The 23,310-nt window shown below is 38.9% G+C and overlaps 2 protein-coding genes across 6 annotated transcripts in view; both read left to right on the top strand.

Moving 5' to 3' along the window:
• Nucleotides 1–23,310, top strand: part of LOC115745815 — a 110,828-nt gene that overhangs the window by 8,220 nt on the left and 79,298 nt on the right. Inside the window, exons 4-7 of the mRNA XM_048279801.1 lie at nucleotides 3,207–3,453; nucleotides 3,567–3,631; nucleotides 4,643–5,102; nucleotides 6,571–6,875. Coding sequence (XP_048135758.1) covers nucleotides 3,207–3,453; nucleotides 3,567–3,631; nucleotides 4,643–5,102; nucleotides 6,571–6,875 — 1,077 coding nt within the window. The remainder of the gene's footprint in view (nucleotides 1–3,206; nucleotides 3,454–3,566; nucleotides 3,632–4,642; nucleotides 5,103–6,570; nucleotides 6,876–23,310) is intronic.
• Nucleotides 12,223–20,013, top strand: LOC115745811. Of its 5 annotated transcripts, none has more exons than XM_030681412.2 (3): nucleotides 12,230–12,358; nucleotides 13,825–14,043; nucleotides 14,583–14,733. In XM_030681412.2, the coding sequence occupies exons 1-3, from the start codon at nucleotides 12,278–12,280 to the stop codon at nucleotides 14,670–14,672; spliced, it is 390 nt and encodes a 129-aa protein (XP_030537272.1). In that variant the 5' UTR covers nucleotides 12,230–12,277; the 3' UTR covers nucleotides 14,673–14,733. The 5 variants fall into 5 exon arrangements, 1 of the variants encoding a protein (XP_030537272.1); XR_004015960.2 differs by lacking the exon at nucleotides 12,230–12,358 and adding an exon at nucleotides 13,438–13,516 and having other exon boundaries at nucleotides 13,825–14,127; nucleotides 14,583–14,725; XR_007198524.1 differs by lacking the exon at nucleotides 12,230–12,358 and adding an exon at nucleotides 13,536–13,578 and having other exon boundaries at nucleotides 13,825–14,127; nucleotides 14,583–14,730.

The following is a 23,310-nucleotide window of genomic DNA, read 5'->3' as shown; positions in this document are numbered from 1 at the left end:
AATTAGATGCACGAGACAAAGCATAGCAAAAGCTCAACCCATAGTTAGAAAAAGCTCAACCCATAGTTAGAAGCATCATGCCAAGATGCTGTCGTGACTCAAGTGTATGAAATGGCAAATTTTTCCTTTTTTGTCTGGTGTATGAAATGGTAATTGAGACACAATAGATCTTAACATTCATAATATTGATAATTAATCATTTTATATATTTAACCTTTATCACATCGAAATCCGACTTAGAGAAGTGTCACAAGCACTATGTAATAGTAAATATTTTGAATACAAAATTGATAAATTAGATCATGACAACAACAATTAATGGCAGAAATTGACAGATTATTTATAGTATATTAAATTCCAGACTAGCAGGCGGAGACGTAGTTAACTGTTTAACTAGCTTTAGTAATGACATTTAATAGGAGATCCACTAGGTATAATCTCAACTCCCACTTTAAAGATGACAAATCATTCAAGTTAAAAAAGGGGAGCAAAGGCAGGTGGAAAATGCTTTATTATTATTTTTTTATCAATGAAAATGACGTTACACTATTAACAATAAATGTTATGGCCCTATATGCTATTTTACGGGACCAGTCCCGTTATCCAACATCGGCCGTTGGATTTAAAACAAAACAAATTCCACTTGTTAAGTTGGTCATTAATAGTAATTTACTAACATTAAACTGAATTGGTAAACTAATGATAAACAATTGCCTAGTTAAGAAGAAAAGCTCACGGCTATAGTTTATACGGGAAAAAATTGCAGTGGAGTGGAACGTTTTAGTTGAGTAGACAAGATTGCCCTTTTATAATTACATCATTATCACCGAAGTTGATGGTGGGGCTTTGCTTTTTTGCTCTTTTGCTTTTTTTTGTCTTTTCTTTTTTCTTTTTTCGTCGTAATCTTGTCGGTGTTGACGATACTCCAATGGCCGACAGGGGGTCACCGGCTATTGGGCGGCGGCATGTGGCTCTCTGGCCTATGAGCAAGGGCTGCGACAGTCACCACAACTGGTGAGGGTGGCCGGCGGCCTAATCCGACCCTTAACATTAAAAAATAAACATAAAAATTGAGAAAAATTTAAAAAAAAATCACTTCAATGTCGACCGTAACACGTAGGACGATCGGTGTCCACGTCGTCAATCTCTGGCCATAGTTGGCCGGATGGACTATATTGACAAATTATTAAAATATTTAGGATCAAATTGACAAAATTGGAAAGTTTATCATTAATTGGAAAAAGTGCAATGCATTTAGAATTCTTTTTATAATTTTTACCGTTGCTTAGCTTTTTTCAAGCTTTTGGTGGTTATTTTGAACACAATCTTAGCCGAATTTCTTCAAGCGAGGAGCTTCCCGAGATTCTTCAATATGCTCTTAGAGTCTACGAAGAGAAAACGTGATTCTCAAAACGTGTGATGGGTGATGGCGCGGCAGACGGAGGATTTTCTTATAGTAATGAACGTTTGGAAAAGACTAGTTATTCTTTACAAAAAAGAAATTAAAAATAAAAACAGAAAACAAAGCTTTCCACAGGATTATGGTTCTAGCGGAAGTGGAAGAACATTTCACTGGAAAATGACAAAAGATTAATTTACGGGCAGGTCCATTCTAACTAAACTAAAAGCAATATGGGTCATTCACCTGAAATGTTGTTAGGCTGTGAAAATGGGCCGTCCCACAAGATTAATACGTTGACTATCTTAGATAACTTTAATCTTCTATAATAAGTTCAGAAAATCTTCAATCATTTGACTCAAGTGTGGGTATGATATGTCGTTAGTATCTAACTATTGGACTTTCTAGGACTGACAAAAGATCAATGAATTTTAAAGGGAAAACTAAATCGAATTAAGTATAGTTCTTTCAAGTGTGGCATGATGCAAGTAAGATTTGTTCGTTTGATCATTGTAATTCCTTTTTAAATTGCTTTAGAGTGATATAATATTGATTTTAGGCACTAGGTAGTAGATAAAATCACACCTTTTCTTTCTAATTGCTAATATTCTTCCTCAAGCTATCCTCAGCTGCATTTTTCTTTTACCATGTCAATCCATTGACTTCTAAGTTCTAATGTTAGCTACCCTTTTGAAGCGGTTCTTGTTTCTCTAAATAAATTCTTCCTCGTCTGTAAGTGAATTAACTATCGCTACACACATTAGCTAATTCATTATTTTAGGGAAGTAACTAAATTGAAGAGAGGGAGAGATTTTATTTAAATTTGGAATCCGTGGGAGACTAATGTGATTATATGATTGTTATATGAGCATATCCAAATTACTATTTTGTCCATTGTCAATAGATGACTGAAAAAAAATTGGCCAGTCAGTTGGGGAAAGCGCGTGGCTTTTATAATGGCGCGATAGTCAATGAAACTGATGGTGGGTCCCAAGACGCATAAGTTGTGGGTCCCACAACGTAGTGCAAGTGTTCTTGGCTTAAGTACACCCCAAGTGCCATAAGTTGTGTCTGGCGCTCACTTTAGTGCCAAAACTTTCAAATCGATCACTTTAGTGCTAAGTTTTTGTAACTTCGATCACTTCGGTGCCAAAACTTTCAAAACGATCACTTTAGTGCTAAGTTTTTGTAACTTCGACCACTTAAGTGCCAACTTCTTTTAAAAACGATCACTTTAGTGTCAAATTCACCGAGCCACGTCATCTCAAATATTAATAAAAAATACCACGTGTCGAATTTTCAGCAAGCCACGTTAGCTCTGGCACTAAAGTGATCGTTTTAAAAAGAAGTTGGCACTTAAGTGATCGAAGTTACAAAAACTTAGCACTAAAGTGATCGATTTGAAAGTTTTGGCACTAAAGTGAGCGCCGTACACAACTTATGGCACTTGGGGTGTACTTAAGCCAAGTGTTCTTCTTCCTAGTTGGGGCATGCTTTTTCATATAGAGGGACATAAGTAATGCTCGACTCGTAAAATCATTTCTGAAGAAGTTCTTCAGATGCAATAAAACTAACTAATTAATCAAATTAAGCTATGCATTGCAAGTTCATTACCAAAGGAAAGACTGGATATTAGAAACGACATTAGCGGGGTGATTTTCTTACTCCGTTTCTTTATTTTTTTTCATTTTCCTTTTGTATTACCTAATAATCCCCTCTCCCCTTCGCACTCATCTAAATTTACATCTTGGAAGTCCCTAAATTCATAATTAAACAGAATCACTTATTTCGTGAGTGAATACTGCAGGTTGCCTTTCCAAGATTGGAATTATTAGATATCGACGGCTTGGATAACCTCGGATTTATGCTTTTCCCATCCATGGTTAAATCTCTCGCGCAACTGAGGAATCTAAGCATACGGCATTGCAAGAAGATGGAGGCGGTCATTATGGAGGAAGAAGGGTTGGGAATGGAAACATCGAAAACTCCGGCATTCTCAATGTTAACCAATTTATCCTTAGAACATTTGAAAAGTTTAACGTGCTTTTCTCACGGTAAGTGTAAGATTGATTTATTATTTTCATCACTAAAGATTTTCTTATAGATATATTCATTGTGGCAATACAAATGATGACATTCTTTTCGTCCAATGAAAAATCAATGACAGGTTCACGAGAAACTCGAAGTCAGAACCGCGTCAAATCACGCTCCTCTGCACTCTTCAATCAAGAGGTAGGTGATCAAATATACCCGAGACAAAGCATAGCCAAAATAAAAACTAACTAAATTGCTTACAAAACTGTACGTCGATTAAAATAATTTAAAAAAGAGAATGAGTAGCATATAAGAATAAGTGTTGAGAGTTTCCAACAAGTATGAGTTGCAAATTTCTTACTTTTAATTTCTCTATAAATTGTTTCCATAAAGACTGTTGAACATCTCTAATGGTACTTGCACGTATACATATGCATTGAAAGCAATTGCGAAAATAATTGAGAGGAAAACGAGCAGTAAGGTTCAAGAGTTCGAAGGAAGCTTTACTCTCTCTTAATTTACTTCATTTGCACTTGCAAGGCGCGCACTTGACTTCATTTGCACTTACAAGATCTCACTTTTTTTTCCCAATCGAAGGAAGGTTTACTCTCTCTTAATTGCACCAGCGAAAGGAAATCACCGGTTTTAGTTTTTACATGAACCGCAAGACCATTTTTATGAAACTGTTGTTAAATAAATAAGATACATTTTGCAGATCAGCCATTTCAGTTGAGTCATCCGACTCGTCTAGCACTGATAAAAGATCAATGAATTTTAAAGGGAAAATTCAATCGATTTAAGTGTATCTAGTTATTTCAAGTGTGAAATGATGCAAGTAAGATTTGTTCTTTTGCACCAAGTAATTTTTTTTAATTGCTTTCTCTTAGACTAATGTGATTATATGATTGTTATATGAGCATATCCAGATTACTATTTTGTCCACTGTCAACAGAATCTGGTCGGAATAGAATTCCTACTTTTTTATTTGTCTCTAGTAATTCAAATAGCCTACCCTTCCCGTCCTAGACTCATACACATCAGTATGGAGATGTTTTGCTAACTTTTTTTTTTCTTTTGTGCAACTTAAAACAGAACACCAATTTCGTGAATCTGTAATTTACATCTTGACACTCATATGTATTTACATCTTGGAAGTTCATGAATTCGTAATTTAACTGAATCACCAACTTCGTGAGGGAATACCCGCAGGTTGCTTTGCCTAGCTTGGAGAAATTATGTATCACCGGCTTGGATAACATCCAGATGATATGGGACAATCAAGTTGTTGCGGAATCTTTCCCCAAGCTAAAATTGCTTTCTGAGGATGAATGCAATAAGCTTGTGACCGTTGTTCCTTCTTTCGTTCTGGGACGGCTCAAGAGCCTGGAAAGTTTGGTGGCAAAAGCATGTGTTTCACTTGAAGTTGTTTTTGAACTTCAGCCACTACTTCCTCTAGATGGGCATCCTGTTGCTCTTCCGTTACGAGAGTTGACAGTATCGGGATTACCAAAGCTAAAGTGTGTATGGGATAAGGAACTCCACCGTCAAGTTAAATTCCAGCGTCTACGTTACGTTAGCATTTCCAAATGCAGTGGCCTGACCTCTCTATTTCCAGCCTCGGTAACCAGAGATCTAATCCAACTTGAGGAGTTGGTGATCCATGAATGTGGCATTGCAGCACTCATCGAGGAAGAGGAAGAACTACTAGTTCCCGGGTTTGTATTCCCAAAGTTGACCTCCCTCCAACTTGAGCATCCGACAGAGTTGAAGTGCCTCTACAATGGAACACACACATCCCATTGGCCGACATTGAAGATCTTGAAGATGGATGACTGTAGCAAAGTGGGGATACTTGCTTCCCAAATTGAGAATGAGATACCACGTCATAAACAACCTCTCTTCTTGATAGAAAAGGTACGGCCCAAGATTATTTGTTTAGCTTCCATGGTGAATATTTGAAGTGATGGTTAACGTCAAAGCCAAGCATCGCATAAAAGTAGCTCTAAAAACGAGGATGTAAACTGGACGACTTGCTTTGAATCCATAGAAATATTACAACATTGAAACATCATATGTTCTTCAAGTGTTGACCAACATTGTTGTCCATGTCTGATTTTCCAAATGCTTACTCATTGAACCCTTAAAAAAAAGGCTAATTCCGATGATTTAGCTCTCTCTTAAGTACCGCAAAGATTGCAAACATGTGGCATGTGGTGTGATCTTACCATGGCACGAAGTGTGTTGTCTAATTTGAAGCCTATACGGATATTGATATTATGGTAAAAACGGAAAGATGGGACATTATCATTAATATTAACAACTGAAATTCGTGCAATTGTGGCTGTTATCGATGCAAATGTTATTTTCACAATGGATTTATCTATAGAAAGATGAATGTAAGGAGTTACTTAAGTTTAAATAGGATACAAGTCAAATATAAAATATCAACGACGGTGTTTATTTCATTAGGGCACATATCTTTCCGTTGAGTCACAAGAGATTCGATATTCTTTTATTTTATTTTTTTGAGATTCGATATTCTAAAATGCACGATGTGCGGGACTTAAACCATAATACATGAATACTTTTTTAAGTAAGTTGACTTCGGTTTCTGATTTGACTTCGTTTTTTTTTTTCAAGCGCATTCCCTAATCTCCAAGAGTTGATTATTCACGACTAAAGTCATAATACCCGAGTACTCTTTTAAATAAGATGGCTTTAACTTCTGATTTGATTATTCTCTCAGGGCGCATTCCCTAATCTCCAAGAGTTCAAATTGGATTTATGCGAACAGATGGAGATATGGCATGGGGATTTTCATGATGAAGAATTCTTCTGCAAGCTTAGAGTTCTTGAGCTTCGTCATCTCTCCAAGGAATCCGCAACATCCACAAGTCGTTTTATTGAGAATTTAACAAACTTGGAAGAGCTAGTCGTACGTGAATCTTATCTAGAAGAGCCAAGCAGCAATGTGGAAGCCATGGAAGGCCCTAGTCAAGAGCAAAAAGTAATATTACCCTTTTCAAGACAAATTAAACATCCGAAGGCTCTAAATGTGTCAGATTGTGGTGGGTTATCAAGTATGTTTACATCGACAATAGCTGAAAATTTGGTGGCTCTCACAAAATTGAGGATAAGTAATTGTAGGATATTGACAGAAGTTATTAGTTACAAGGGAAGTAAGGAGGATCATGAAGTGGCTTTCCATCATTTGAAGTGTGTGGAGCTTGATGGGTTGGTAGAGTTGAAATGTTTCAGCTCAGGTGGATGTGCTTTAATATTCCCTCTCTTGGAAGATGTCATTGTGAATCGATGTCCCAATATGAAGTTCTTCTCCGAGGGGCCAATAGAGGCACCAAAGCTGGAGAGAGTAAAAGTAGATAGGGCGGGATTTTGGAAGGGAAACCTCAAGATGACCATCCAAAATATGTTTAAAGAAATGGTATGCACCAGCTATTAAATTCCGTGCAATTGGCTGTTTTTTATCATCGATAAAGTAACAGCTTTTGCTAACTAGAATTTTATGTTTAATGATGCATTTTCCGACAGGCTACGGTTGCTGAGGTTGAGTTTGTGCGGCTGTTTGAGTTCCCCGATCTCGTTGGAAAGTGGCACAACGAACATAATCCCGTCAATTCATCTTGGCAATTAAAAACCCTGGTGGTGGATAAGTGTCCATTTATTAATGCTATGCCATCCAAATTGATGCTTGATTTGGAGAAAATGACGAGCTTGCATGTGCGCGATTGCAAGTCTTTGGAAGAAATATTCGATCTTGAAGGGCTTGAGCCGATGGAAAGCACTCGGGTGCTACCTCACTTAGAGAATTTGTACTTCATCAATCTACCAAAGTTGAGGCAACTATGGAACAAAGATCTTCAAGGAACGATGCGCTTCAATGCTCTATATTTTCTGAAACTTTATAAATGCAGCAACTTGAGGCATGCTTTCACTCTATCGATGGCTTGGTGCCTTCCCAATCTATATTATATGGAAATAAGGGAGTGTGATCAGATGGAAGGAGTGATCGAAGATGAAGAAGGGCAAGGAAGCGCAGTGGAGAAGATTTCATTCCGGATGCTCGGTCAGATGATTCCGAAACGCTTGCCCAATTTGACTAGTTTCCTAGCGGGAAAGAATCACAAGCTGGATTGTCCCGAATTATATTATCCGAAGATTGCCCACTGCCCCAAAATGAGAAGTTTGACTTGGCAGTCTTCAATGGATATCGACCATAACACGCCTTCACTTTTCACTCCACGGGTTAGTCTTCTTTTTCTAAATCCAATGCTTTTGTTTTTCAGATAAATCATCTAGTCAAATGAATGCACGCGTCACATGAAACAATTTTTGTTCCAGAGCAATGTAACATCCGATTTTGGTTTTTTGTTTGTGTAAAAAAAAAAAAAATCCTCTAAACACGGCATCAATCAAGGATAAGAAATTGGTTTCCTCTTACACCCACTTTTTGCCAGTGGTTGGATCCGAATCTTCTCAATGTAGAACTAGTAAATTGAGCCAATTTGCTTTTTCTAAGATCATAACATAGGTCATTTATTCAAGTCGTTATGTTGCCCATGCATGTTACGAATAAATTTTCTTTCAGTACAAAAATTTCCATAAATAATAAAGGCAAAACTAGTAAACAATTGAAGTTATTTTTTTATCTTGTTTGCCATAAAATTTTCATAAGCAATGCTCGCAATTAGTATTAGTGTTGAATAAGAAGCGGTGCTCACAGTAACTAGAGGAAATAATCTCTGTCGCGAGAAGATGCATTGAATTGTGTTGGACTCAAGTTGCAAATTAATTATAAGTGAAGTTGCTCTACTCTCATTTGTGCTCCCATTCCGTGGTTTGTTGATCTCTGCCATCAATGCATCCGTACCCGTATGATACTAAGATAATGAGACCGAATCAAGTTTGCTAATAATTTCTGGATTTTTCTAAATCTAGTAAAGATGAAAATGGGAAGCTAATTTTTTTCAATATAAAAAAGATAATGTAGAACCAGCTTATACCTGTCGTTGGAGCGTTGTTTACTTGCACCCACCAGCATGGCATTGGAGTCGACTTTAGGAAGAGAGAAGAAGAATATGAATATATATCCCGACCGAATTGAAGCACGTGTGTCAAACCCGCTTTGAACTATGCTTCAGTTTCAATCATTCCTTGAAGTAAATAAATCTAAGAAATTCTTAGCTTATCTAATGTTGCATCATCAAAAGATTAGCGCAACCAACTTTGATAATGATAAGTGCAAACAAATTTGGCAAATTGCATGTTCCCCTTAGAGTGCTCTAAACTTTGATAATGATCGGTGCAAGCCGCTTTTTAAATTTTAATATTCATCATTGCAACTTTCCAAATGTTAAAGGGATAAGGCGTCGCCGATATTAAGTATCAATTAAACTCCGTAAAAGCCGATGCTCAATGTACTAGTGATTGTAAATGCATTTATCATTTTCATGCTTTTTGCAATGCAATAATATACTAGGCCTCAGTCATCAATCAACTGAAATGAAAGGATCAATTAGCCCCTCCCTGTTTATATCACTAGCAAGCCCTTGCATTCTCATGATATGTGAGAGCTAGCGAACTTTGGAAATTCCCTTATTGAGGTGATAACTCAATATACTCACATTCATTGTGTCATTTTTTCTCAATATGGCAGGTACAATTTCCCGGGCTTGTGCGGATGGCTCTCTCTCACATGGACAATTTATGCAAAATATGGACCGACAATCCTCTAGAAACTCTCACTTTTGACTCTCCATGGGAAGTGAAGGTAAAAAATTGCAAGAGCCTTGAAAATCTGTTTCCACATTGGATGGCTACAAGTCTAACCCAACTCGGGAAGCTTCGAGTGGAATCTTGTAGGATCGAGGAAATAGTCGCTAATGGAGATGACACTCCACACTCCAACATTGCTCAAGTTCTTTTTCCGAAACTAACCTCTTTGGTGTTACATGAAATGCCACAACTCATGACCTTCTGCCCTAACGTGCCCACTTTGAATTGGCAATTGTTGGAGGAGTTGCGAGTGACTCACTGTGATAAACTAAACATGTTGTCTTTTGCGGCATCCATGAACAAATGGACTCGGAGAAATGATCAACAGGATCTTTTAGACCAAGAAACACACTCTTCGTTTGAGAGGGTATGATTACAACTGCTTTTCCTTGGTTTCTACTTTGTTCTTTAACGTAATCTCATGTCCTCTACATGATCACATGTCACGTTATGATACTATAGGAAATATGCTCTTCCTTGCCAATCAATTTGTCGACAACATAAGATATGTTTAATATCTAAAGTACACTTTTCATTTGTGGAAACACCTAGGATATTCCATTACATACAACTACAAAAATAATAACAGATTTACGTTGACTACACAATATGTTCGTAATCTACTCTTATCTAATGGTGCTCCGTGGGGAAGTCAATGAGGATTCACAAGAGATTCTCTCCATTGTCGACACGTCCTGCGTTGTACTTTTATGCTCTATTATTTTTTTTTTCTACAAACTCTAAGAAAAATGAACTCAAACAATTTTTTTTAAACTTATTCTTTAATTCACCCATTATATTTCATGTCTGCTTCACTATAAAAATTGCAAAATGCCTTACCTATGAGTTTGCAAATGAAATAAGATGTCTCTTATATATTAAGCACACTTTTAAGGGTGTGGGCCCCATAATTTTTAGATACATTACGAGGGCCCCTCATTACAAAAAATTCCAAATAAGATATACCTAATATGAGAGGAATTTGGTGAGCTGGAGGGCTCTGGAATTTAGATTCACTCTACCATCCTCTACTTGAGATATGTATGTAGAGTTCTTTGGATTCAATGAACTGTAAGAAGATGGCCACCTATCACGCAAATCAAATGAAATAGGTTTACCTTTCACAATTAGTGATTTATTGTTGAACCTCTACTTGAATTTATTTCTCTCACTATATTGGCAATTTGACAGGACTTTCCAAACTTAGAGAGACTTTTATTAGTCCATGAAGACATTGAGATGATACAGGATGGGAAATATCCCGATGACATCTTTGGCAAGCTTAAAGCGCTAACATTGGCATGCTTTCACGAGGAAAATGCCGTCTTTCCTCCCGCATTCCTCCTAGAGAGATTTCAGAATCTGGAAAGCCTCGAGGTCTTCCGCAGCTCCTTTGAAGATATATTCCCTGACGAAGGATTTGTTGACGAGGAAAGAAATTCGATGCTTGAAAATTTAAGAGAACTTAAGTTGAGCAAGCTACATAAGCTAAAGCGTGTGTGGAGAGAAGACTATATAGTATCGAAAATTCTTCCGAGCATCGAAAGACTTGGGGTTTGGGATTGTCCCGAGTTGACGATACTATTTCCAACCATGACATCCTTCCGGAATTTGACGGAGTTGGTGGTGAAGAATTCCTCCGGATTGGTACATCTAGGGACGGCTTCAGCGATGGCAAATTTGGTGCATCTCGGGGACATGACTATAATAGGGTGTGAAAGAATGAAAGAAGTAGTGGCAAAAGATGAAAATGAAGAAGGACAAGTGATTTCTTTTGAGAAGCTAGGAAAGTTGACACTCCAAAATATGCCAAGCCTAGAATGCTTCTCCTCCACCACAAGTTGCATCTTGACGTTTCCATCGTTGGAATATATTAAAGTGGAAGAGTGCCCCAAAATGAAGATCTTTTCTAAGGGTACGCTAAGCACGCCAAGACTATGTTGGGGGACACTGTTTGGATACGACTGGCGACACATCCGGAAGTGGGAGGGTGATCTCAATCGAGCCATACAAAAGTTGTCGTCATAAACAAATATATATGCGCAATAAAAAATGAGGTAAAGTTGATCCAATTGAAATTGATTTCTTTCGCAATTTTCATTTTCCCTTTTTCCCTTTCCCCCTAGAGGGAGGAAGAAGAAAAGTGGAATGGTGATGAGATATTTTCATCTTTCGTTTCTTTGCTTCGGTCAGGCGACATCATCATCAACCCCCATTGGATTTTTCTTGCAAGCTGAACAGTGCGCCGCGCCCTCCCACCATTGCTGGAGAGAAGACGAAAGTAAGTGCGACGCCGGAGATCGCACCGCCGATTCTCGACAGTCCTCACTTCATCAAAGATGGTACTCTCTTTTCACTCTTGAATCCGGCAAATTCGTGTCTTCACAGTCGCTTCGCCCATGATTTCTCCAGTCTGCCAGAATTTCTTCCAATTTTCTTGTCTTCTTGCCCCTAAATTAGTCCAAGTCGGAAGCTGGTTTTCGTCAAACCTTCCTCGATCGCCTTCTTTTTCAGCTAGGGCTCTGTTTTTCCCTTTTGCGCCTGTGACTTGAAGATCATGTAGGCTACCTTAGAGTCTGAAAGCACTAATCCTCAAATCAAACTACTAGCAATTGTTGCCCCTAAAATCTATACATATTGCGCGCTTCTCCTATGAGTATGTGTGGTCTCTTGTTTTCTCACACTGGCTGTTTTGGAAAATGTGGATGGGCAGAGTACTCCTTGTGGCTTCGTCAGGAAACACATTCATTTAGACAGATTTTCCCCTGTGCTTGTGGTCTGTGTGGCTCAAATTCGTCTGTGTTCTTGTGAATGTCTACCTATTGCACTCTAGACCATAGATTTTGACGTTTGACTTTGGATTGCAGGTTAAGATTAATGACTTCCATTATATTCTGTTAAAACTCATGAAACCGCCGTAAACTTAGGCCTTGTGTGATTTGATTCTCTCGTCATGTTGCAGCCAAGCTTGAAGTCTGAGGGGATAAATTGCATTCACCAAGTGTCCTGGGCTTTGTAAGGTAATGGAATCCGATCAGGTCTGTGAAGTTCATGGCAGGTCCTACGCACATTAATCAGCACAGAGTTAGGGGAGAGACGAAAGTTCAAAATGCTCATCACAAGATTTTTGAGGTGTGAATCTTAATCTACTGGCTAATTATCCCTTTGACTGTGTTGTTCTTGTGTTTGATTCAAATTCCATACAGGAGCTTCCATGTTGTTAGGATGAGAGAGACTGTGTTAGATCTAATTCATCCTCGCAGTTGATGTCCACTTCTTGGAGATTTTTTTCCCATCTACATAGTGTTTACAATATAGTTCAATAGATTACTAGAACAATACTCATTAATAACATGTATTAGAAAAGATGTTAGCTGGCAATTTCTTTCATCCTCGAGCACTTTCAAAAGGATAAATTCATCCTTGGATTTCTTCTACTTCAAGTCATTACCTTCTTGCTCTTTGCCATCCAATTTTGTCCTTGGATTTCTCATTCCACTTAAACAATTAGCAGAGTGTTTTGGGTGGATTCATCAAGCAAGATATTCAGGAAAAGCAAAGAACGTCTTAGGTATTGCGACAGTGAAGCCCGTCAGGAGCTGCAGACACATCAGAGGGGCTCTGTCTCTGTGTTTTTCTTCTGGTTGATGTGCATTTTCGAGAGAGCTCGTCTGCCTATAGGAAACGTCCGCGTGTTCAAGTTAATTGATGGGCATGATATTGCGTTCGAAGTCTCCATTTTGAATGGTTCCAGTAAGGGCTTGATTTACATTGTTCGAAGTGAGTACTCGAAGTGTCACTTTGGGCTGGTTATAGCGTGACTTGACTTCTGGGTTTACAATTATGCCTCCCTTATTTGGTTGTGCTGCATCACTGACAAGTACACTTTTTTTCGTTGTTATTTATAAATAGACACAATCGTTTTAGTAAGACTCTGGTTCATTTGGCACATAATGATTTAGGTGGGAATTCTAGGTAGTTTGTCTCTTCGGTTGTGAAGACACTTGTAATGTATGTTCTGTCAAATTGTCTAAATTTTGATTGTCGTGATAATCATATTTTACAATCTGTGTGTAGATCTTTCCATAGTAAGTCAATTGAAGAATTGCTTACCCTAAAAGACTATTAAAGTTCTCATTTTTAGCTCAACGCAGGAATGAACAGTTTAAAACGCAGAGTGAACCATTCTGAGCTTGTTTTTCGTGGTCCTCACTACTGAATTAGCTAGTGAATTTGATTTGGAGCATCCCTTCTTCAAAGTGGTGACAGCAAGATCATGAGAGTAAAGTGGTAAGATCTCTAGCCTAGTCCATCACTGATATTCTTCACAAGCTGCTCTATTTACTATCCGAGTGGGCAGTCACTTGAATGGTGAACTAACTGAAAATAGCTATTAATGGACAGCTACTTCTTAAAGAATGCTTTAGATTGCAGGTTAAGATTGATGACTTTCATGAGCCTCTTAAGGCTGGTGATTAAAGCTCCTGAACTAGCAAATATGGTCATGAATCTACATCATGTGCTTTTTTCGCAAGTGTGTTCTTTTGCGATGTCCTTTTAGCATACAGTAGTTTGTTCAAACATGTACATATGTGCAGGACTTTCCTGGTCAATTTGCAAAGCAACATATTCAAGAAAACGAGGAAATGGCAACTCTTAGGTTTTCAAACAGATCATGGCCGGTGAAGCTCTTAAGCTATATGCATGAAATCCGGGTGTTCTTTGCTGCTGGTTGGCCCGTATTTGCAGAACTCATCGGTGTATGGGAGATATCTGTGTTTGAGCTCATTGATACGTCTCCATTTTCATTAATGCCGGTAAGGAGCTGATTTACAGCATTGATATTAATCCAGGATTCCTAATTTTGCCTCCTTTGCTCAGTAGTTGCGAATCAATGAAAAGTAGACTCTTTTCTGTTTATGTTTTCTTCTCTTCTGCGCTAGTCTCAATTCTGTACCTTTCATTTTAGAAAGAAACTCTCAAATTTGGCGCTTCTTTAAGGTTTCCAGTGGCTCAACCTGGCCTATAAAACTGATAAAGTGTGATAATGTCAGTTAGACTTTCCTTGAGCAACCTGTTCTTTTACGAGGTCAATTTCAACTTAATCACATACTTCTTCTTATCTCTTTCCAAAATTCTTGATGATTTTGTGCAAGTCTTTTGCATGTTGGTGAAACTTGGTAGTTCGTTAGTTTCTTCTGATATGAAGAGCATTTGTCATTAATTCCGGTCACATTAACAGAATTTGGTTTTCTTGATAACGGTAATTTCCAATCTATGCTAATTCTTTCCATAGCCAGTCAATTAAAGAGACGTTCAGCACCAATGTCTACAAAGTTCTCATGTTTTACTACAGGTGGGATTGAACCATCTACATGAAGAGCAAGCCATTCTGAGCTGGATTTTCATGGTCCTACACTTTCAAGGCCTCTCACATCTCCCCTAAACTGGCCAGCAATATTGATTTAGAGCGTCCCTTTTTCAAGCCGGTGATGCTGGTGATCCCGCGATGTCACATCAGTAGCCTGGGCTTACATCATCACTGATATATCTCATGTTCAATATAACAATTTTCGTGTGTTGGCTGTGGAAAACATGTACATGTCCAGGGTGTTCCGGTTGGATTCGCCAACATATTCTGGAAAACAAACAAATGCCAACTCTTCAGTACTTAGAAAGATTGTCTGAAGCTCATTAGGAGCCATGGACAGGCCAGAGGGACCATAGGGCCTTATCTGCCTGTTGGCGTGCATTAGTCAAAGAAACTCATTGTTGCTGTAAATGTCTTAATGCTTGAGCTCATCAATTGGGATGATATCAGGTTCAAACTCTCCATTGAGTGTTGCTGCTAATGTCACGATTCACATTGATTGAGATGAACATCGAAAGCATTAATTTAGGCCATTGCAGCTTGGATACGAATTCAGGACGTGAAAATATGCCTCTTTTATTGAGCAGCGCAGTGCTGAATCCATGGAAAGCACTTAGTTTCTGTCTTTGTTTTCTCCTTTCTTCTTTTCTGTGCTAGTTTCAATTCTAAGGCTACCTTGCTCGAAAAGAAGCTCTCAAATTCGGTGAATCTTTAAGGTTTTGTGTGGCAGCTTAAACTGACCATATTTTGGAAAGTGTAAAAACATTATGCTCTGATGCTAGTTGACGAAGTATCTCTCTTTTGGTTAGGATCACCCCATGCTTTTCGAATATGAAGGGAACTCTTTTGCCGATGCAAAGTGAAAGTTTGATGGATTGTCCCTTGTTAATTAATGATTAACTATCTAAGGGTCAGATTCTCTCTCGGAAAGGGCAAAATTTCGAAGATGTTGGGGAACATCAAGATTTTAGAGGAAAAAAGAGTGATAAAAACAGTGGTCAATTTACGGACATCACCTACATGATTATATAATGATCTAGGAGGTGCAGAATTGAAGATAGATCGTTACATCTAATGTGAAGAGCATGTAAGGTTAAAGTCAATCGAAGAAGTCACCGATGTGGATTGGTTGAAGAAGACTAAATTGAAAAGCTTCATCCATTGAAGTTGCCAATTTTGAAAATGAGCTCTCAAGGACCATTTATCTTGAAGTCCCCCAAACGGACAAATTCATTGGGGTTACTTATAGTGAAGATGGTCGGGATGGGAAACGGATCTAATCTTGTCATGGTGCGACCCCGTTTAGGAAAAACATTGAACCCACTACAAGGGTTAGGAGATTGTCCAAATCATCTCTAATGAGTTCTGCTCCAAGTTTATCAGTTGACTACTAGCTAGCAAAGTTATCCCTAAAGGTACTTCTCAAACACCTTCAAGAAAATCTTCAATATATGCATGCCAAATTGTGTAATATATGAAAAACACATTTATTAAAGATATGTTTGTGACATAAATATAATGTTTATTGTATAGCTATGAAATATTCATTCATCCGTAAAAGATGTTCCCGCTAAAGTAAACATTCTTATAAGAATTCTCTCAAGACCTATCGAAGTTTATAGGATACTGCAACTCTTTTAAAGGCTCTCCAAAAGAATCACTGTAATCCTTTAGTCAAAATTTTCCTCACCAATTCTAAAGAAATACGAATTATCTTCATCAAGAAATGAACCCATAATTTTTATTTTACGTGCTAGTTAACATGTAATTTTCAAATATGAGAATAAGAAAACTATCTCATTATGAGTTGTATATACTTATATATCTAATCATAAAAGTCATAACAAATTATGCATTTGGGAAATATGAGAAATGTGTCTAATGCAGTAAACACATCTTCCTCACATAATGATATTGTTTGTTGTACATCGATTATACCGGAGATGAGTGCCAAGGGGAGAGGGGGGTTATTATGCTTCACAAAGTAAGCTCTGCAATTCAAAGTTGTTTGCCCAAGAAAAGACTGTTATTCTCCGAAATACTTTTGGAAATTAGAAACGGTATTAGTATGGAGATCTTTCTACTCCACTTTTTTTTTTTTTTGGAAACCTATATATTCAACAAATTTGGAGAGAAATAAATATTTTTTAATAAAAGAAAAAGAAATAAACAGAAAATGGTAAAAAAAAATTTACCACTTCACCATACCAAACCTAAGCAAGATGTGGACAAGTGACAACATAACATAGCTTTCAAACCCTCCTTCATATGATAGTAAAGACTGTTATACGCTCCCTCATTCATTAACTGATTGTCAACTTTTGTGGACTTAATACCTCACTCGATGAATTCATATTGCTCATATCTAATGTGACAGTCAAAAAGTGAAAGTTGTGCTCCGACACTAAGCGGGCATAACTCTTTAATTTGATCAAAATCGAAATCCATGCAAGTAGCACAATCCGACTGAGCCAGCCGACGGCACCTGCTCCACGGCCGAAGCATGTGGCATCGCCATAAGAAGCACTGGTGTGGCAATCTTATCCCAGACAAAGAACCCTAGGATGACGATCTCCACATCACACATACTCAGACTTGCATTCGTCGGGCCTCTATGGGGTCAGATTCTCATAAGAAGTGATCCGACGTGAAGCTTATGTACAAGATACGTTACCGCATGTAGTAGATGAACGATTATGCAATGCCTCTTTATAATTTCTGTTTTACAATTTATTAGCTCCATTAAGATAGTGGAGGGCAGTGGAGAGTGGCCGTTAATGATGATTCTCACTTTTAAGTGCTAGATGACAAAAATTGACCTTGAATTCATTTAAAATTTCATTCGATATATTATCATAATTTGATTTTCAGATAATTTAAATTGAGAGACCAAAAGAGGAACCTCTCCCTTAAAGAATTTGAAGATCTGTTAACGGCTTTGCAAATCAATATTTTGTAATATCCTTATATTTAAATGAGAATTTATGTAGATTAGCCAACTAGTGATAGCACAAGATATGATCCCTCGTCAGGCCAATCGAGTTGGGAAAATGTTACTTACACCCCGTACATACTCCATTCCTCGCAAATTGAGCATTTAAGGCCCACCAAGAGTGAAATTACGTCAAATTATTCATGAGTTGTTCGAGCTTAGGATAGATGATTATTTGAGAACTAACATCTAGTGGTGTCAAATGGGTGGGTCGGGTCGGATTTGGATTGGGTCGAATATAGTTCGACCGATATTGACCCATCTAACCCGTTTTGACTCCTATTTGATGACCCGTATCCGACGCGATCCGCAACCGACCCATTGTCGACCCGACCCGACCCGTTTTGACTCATGTTACCAAAATACACTAATATTTTAGAAAAACCTATACAACTCATTTAACCTATTTTAAGCTTTTCACGTGTATATGTTACCATATAAAAACTTCACATAAAATGAAAAGAGCAAATTAAATAATAAAAAAATTAGTAAGTAAAATAAAAAATGATAGAATCCCGTAATTTTTACATGTCTAGTTAACAATACAATGGTGGAAAATAAAGTATTTAAGGGATTAGTTAACAATTGTTGTGATATATATTTTATTCACGAGAGATGATTCACTAAGGCTAATTTGGTATTTTGGATAAAATTTATCCTGTCAAAGGAAAATATGCCAGCATGTCGCAGTTGTTAAATCCCTAATCTCAATCAAATTGGAATTAGGAAGTGTAGATGTGAGCAGGATTAGAATTTCTGGTCAAAATATGGACATATCTCTAAGGCCACACCCACAAAAAAACGTCGTATAAATCAAATCTTTTACACGGGAATCGAGGGAATCAAACATGGCCAATCCTAACTTTTCTTTCATCCTTGATACTTTCTTTCCAGCTCTTTTCAAACTTTGCCTATTACATTGATTCTCCACTAGTCCAGTCCATTCTCGACGGCCTCGTGTATTATGTATGCCGATTGCCATGTTTGCATTGTTCGTGTACGTAACTTGTTACCTATGGCCTTGCAACGTGGCAGTCGGCTGTGATCGGGGGGCAGCGGGTGGCTACCAGCGGGGGCGGTTGGCGGCGAGTGGTGGTGGTGGTTGGCGGTGGTGGTCAGTAGGTGCGGGTAGAGGACTGCGGCAGGGGGCGATCGGAGGTTGGTGGCGGCGACGGTGGGCGGCGGGCGGTGTTCGGCGAGTGCGGATAGCAGCAATGGTAGTGGCTAACGATGGGCGACGATGGTCGGTGGCCCATGACCCAACCCAAGTATATCGATAATTTAACCTTTTGATGGGTCGAGAATGGGCTTTATGTGTGTTATATATGTAACCCATTTTTGACTTATCACATTTAGCTTCAAATTTTTGCACTCATTTTTACTAGGCCCTCTAAAAGCTAACAACTCATATAGAACCTATTTATTCAAAATATGGATCAAATATGGGTCATGGACCCATATTGACGGTTCTACATCTAGTCAAGTTCTAACTCGAGCTACTTGACTATCTTGCAAATTGAAAGGTCGACAAGGCCAATACTCAGCTCGATAAAGTTCGTAAGCCTAATTCAAAGGATGTGTTTGATGTGTTTGTTTCACGGAAAATTTCTTGACATTGAGGCTGCGTTTATTTCACTGAAAAAGTTGTCCTGAAAAACATTTTCCTCAATTTCTAGCATTTGGGAGGCAGAAAATATGTGGTCAAGAAAAATATTTTTCAATCAATAGAAAACTTCCTTTTAAATTTGAGGAAACTAATTTCCTTTTTTGAGAAAGGGAAATGATTTTCCCGATCACGCTTCTCTCCCGTGCTTGTGAAAAGAATATCCAAAGACATCTTCCTCTCTCGCTCTCTCCCCTCTTCCTCCCTTCCCATTCTCTCCTCTAACGACTGCTACCGCATTCTCTCTCCTCATGACCTCTGCTGCCACGGTGCCGGGGGAGAAGTGAGGACAGCGCGACCTTGCGGCGAACCTTCACCACTATAAGTGAGGTTGTTGAAGTGGAGGACGAAGGGTAGGGAGCGCGGCTCAAGGGTGGCGTTGCTGGGGTCGACATAGAGGGAGCCATGGTGGACAGGCGTCCCGCCGCTGTCGCCAATGGCCTGTTTGCAAGCGTCGCCGACGCGCTTGAGGAGCTGAGCGAGGGTGGACGAGGGCGTGATGGCGGCGCAGGGGAGGGAGGATTTGACTAGTGAGGAAATCTCACAAATGTCATATTTTCTGCGATGCTCCATTTGTTTCATGAAAAATAAATTATTTGAAATTTTTTTTTCCTAAAAATGATTGCTTGTGTTGCTTAAATAATTAGTCCATGGAAAATATTTTTATTATTGCCAATAGTTCACATCCAAATATTTTCGTGGATGATGAGTATATTTTTCATTTATTCATTTTTGTACGAGATATGAGAGACTGTTTTCAGGAGAATATTTTTCAAATCATTCATTTTTCGTAAAACAAACGAAATCGAGACAGAAAACATTCGATCAATTTCCCAACGTGACACACTATGATCATTGTCAAAGACAGGATTCGAGGGCGAACAACACAACCCTTGGAACATTCTATAATCCCGGTGGCAAAGAGGCGACATCGAGGTGCCAAACCATCCTGTCGATGTGCAATGAGCTATTGTGCTTCATTGCCATCAAAAGGACATTAAAGGAAGAGTATGTGTGACGTCTCGAAATTTTGACGTATGTAAGATAACTAAATTTGATGAATTTAAATCATGAATTCCAGCCTAAAAAATAAAATTGGATGTTCAAGGATTTAAGGGACAATAATTGAACTATCCCGAGACGTCGTTCAGAAAAAGTCAAGTCCGGGTAGTCGAACCGTCATGTCGTAGTACTGATACCTTTCTTGCTTGAGCCTAGCCCTGATCGAGTCCTAGTTATGAAATTACCAAAAACGTCCTCAGTTTTAGTATTAATAGCTTAATTTACCCCCGATGAGCTAATTATCATTTTATTCCTAGATATTATGCGTATATGACTAAATAGTAAATAGTGCAATTTGACTGCGACCCCCGCCACCTCTCAAATCACGCTTCTCTCTCTCTCTCCCCCCCAACAACCGAAGCCCCCTCCCCATTTCCTCCCTTTCCTTCAATTTTTTCCTCACCATCCTTCCATTCTCCTCCTTAGTCCCCCTCCCCCCCCACCCCCAAAAGTCTGTCGCCGCCACGCTAAGCTTTGTCGCCATCAGTAGCCCCCGCACCATTCGCCATGCTTCCCATGACCCGTCTTCCGAGAACCCCCGCGAGCCGCGCCTCTCACGTTGCCGCACACCGTTTGTTGTCGTCGCCATGAGTCTCGCGCGCGACCCGCGTCGCTTGAGCCGGCCCAACCTCCGCTGGTGACCCATCGTCCTTCCACCTCACCCATGAGCTGCGTGTCCACCCTGCCCCAGAGCAACCGTGGTCATCGTCGCTGCGCCCTCCTCCACCGCAACACCGAAGCCCACAACCCGAGCTCGTCGTCCCACGACCCGTGGCCGCCGATAAGCCCAAGACCCGCAGCCCCTTCGCCACGCCGTCGTTTCGAGCCGAGAGGCCAAGAAACGCCGAGGACCACCATTGTTGCACCCGTGCCCTGGAGCCTCATGCTGTTTGTCGCGAGTAGTCCGAGTGTTGTCGCCGCCGCCGTCGTCGCCGGACCGTTAGTTGTGAGTTAACCCTTAATCTCTTATGAGGTCATTAATTGCACTTAGGATTAGTTTAATTAGTGTTAATCGTTGGTTAGATTAGTTTAATGGCGATTTAGTTTAGTTAACCGTGGTTGGGTTAGATTAGTGACTATGGTTAAGTTAGTTGTTCATGGTTAGTTTAAGTTAACCCTGGTTAGTTAAAGTAACTATAGTTACTTTTAGTTAACCGTAGTTACTTTATGATCAACCATGGTTAGTTTAATTAACTCTAGTTACTTTAATTAATCGTGGTTAGTTTAATTACCTAAAGTTGAGTTGATGGAATATTGATGTGCTAATTAATCGAAGTAGAGTTAATTAATTAATATGAGTTAGCTAGTTAAAAATGGGTTAATTAATTAAAGTAGATTTTAATTAATTATGGTTGGACTAATAAATTATAATTAGTTTAATTAACTACAGTCGGGTTAATTAATTAAGGTTGATCTAATTAACTATTATTGAGTTAATTAATTACGCTTAGATTAATTAACTATGATCGGAATAATCAACTGAGATAATTATTATGGTGCTAATTAACCGAGGTAGACCTAACTAATTACGGTCGGGCTAATTAATTTAAGTGAGTTAATTAATTATAGTTGTGCTAATTAATCTTGGTCGGATAATTAATTAATTATTATTGAGTAATTGTTTGGTGACCGTTGATGATTGATATATACTTTGATTGTGTGTATATACATGTACGGATAAGAAGATTAATCACCCTTATATGGATGCAAATTCTAGTGGATAAAGCATGTTCATGTGACCACGTGTAGAGTCAAATTGCATATTTGAGTATGAAAAATGGCCTTGAGCCAAGTTTTGAGCACGACCGCGTGAGTATTTAATTAAATGCAAAGATAAGAATTGGCTGGTTGTCCGACATGCTTGTATGGTCATATAATGGTTACCATCATCTCGAGGGTGCTTGGGGTCAAGCCTGGTAAGTTCGTACCGAGGATACTTAGAATCACACGGCTTATCGGTTGTCGGTTGCGGCAAGGTGCGGACCGACGCTCTCTACAGGAATACCAAATTATTAGTTCATGCCAGAGGTATTTGGAACCACATGGCTTATGGGTTGCCGTCGCCGAAGGAATGGGACAAATCCCGGTCCTGTCGAAGAACATGATTTTGCTTGTGATTTCGTTCGATCATTAATAATTGGAATACGTGTGATGTATTATGCATGCAAACTATGATGAGTGTTCTGGTTGTGTGCCTTGATCCGTGTGACTATTGATTGGTGCCAAGTCCTGCATTATGTGTAAATCAAGGCGGGGTAAGCTTGCATGTGATTAATGATAAACCGTCGGATTGTGCCCGCCTCTGTAATAGTTAGAGCGTAGTGTGAGTCGCACGTTATTGACCTGTTATCGACTTGTTCTGTAAGGTTAGACCGCCCCGAGTGAATCAATGCCCTACTCGGACTTAGGCTTTGACTCATGGAGATTTTATATCTCACCCGTTGTTGTTAACCATTTTTCAGGACCCTAGCGATGGAGAGCTTGTTCTGAGATGGACATGGACGTCGCTTCCTTTTGAGTAGTATGAAGTAGTGTTAACCCCAACTCCGATCTGGTATCTTTTGATGATTGCAGAAAGTGGCCTTGAGGTAGGGCTTGCATATACGTACTTCTCGGGGTTAACAGTAAATAAATAAAAATGATGTTTTGCTGATGTTGATTGATTTGACCGCCCGCTAGTCTATCCCTACTGTCGTTTAAATATTATATGGGGAAGTAGCACGTTACGCATACGCTTAATCAAAGATAAAATGAAAAGGTTGATAACGCGTCCGGGACGTTGTCCTTAATGACCTGAGGCATTTTTTCAGGGTTGTTGCGTGCCCGAGATTTAGGGCGTAACGGTATGCCCCGCCAAAGAAATCATTTTCCAAAAAATTAGTTTGTTTTCCTTTGTTTGGTGATATTTAACCAATTTTTTATATTTGGTTCTCATTTGAAAAATTATTTCAATCTCATGATTTTATCATAGGCAAAAAAATATTAAATTTTTTCAA

This window comes from Rhodamnia argentea, chromosome 5 (assembly GCF_020921035.1).
Source record: "Rhodamnia argentea isolate NSW1041297 chromosome 5, ASM2092103v1, whole genome shotgun sequence".
Lineage (NCBI taxonomy): Eukaryota > Viridiplantae > Streptophyta > Magnoliopsida > Myrtales > Myrtaceae > Rhodamnia > Rhodamnia argentea.
This window is presented reverse-complemented; position numbering and strand designations above follow the sequence as displayed.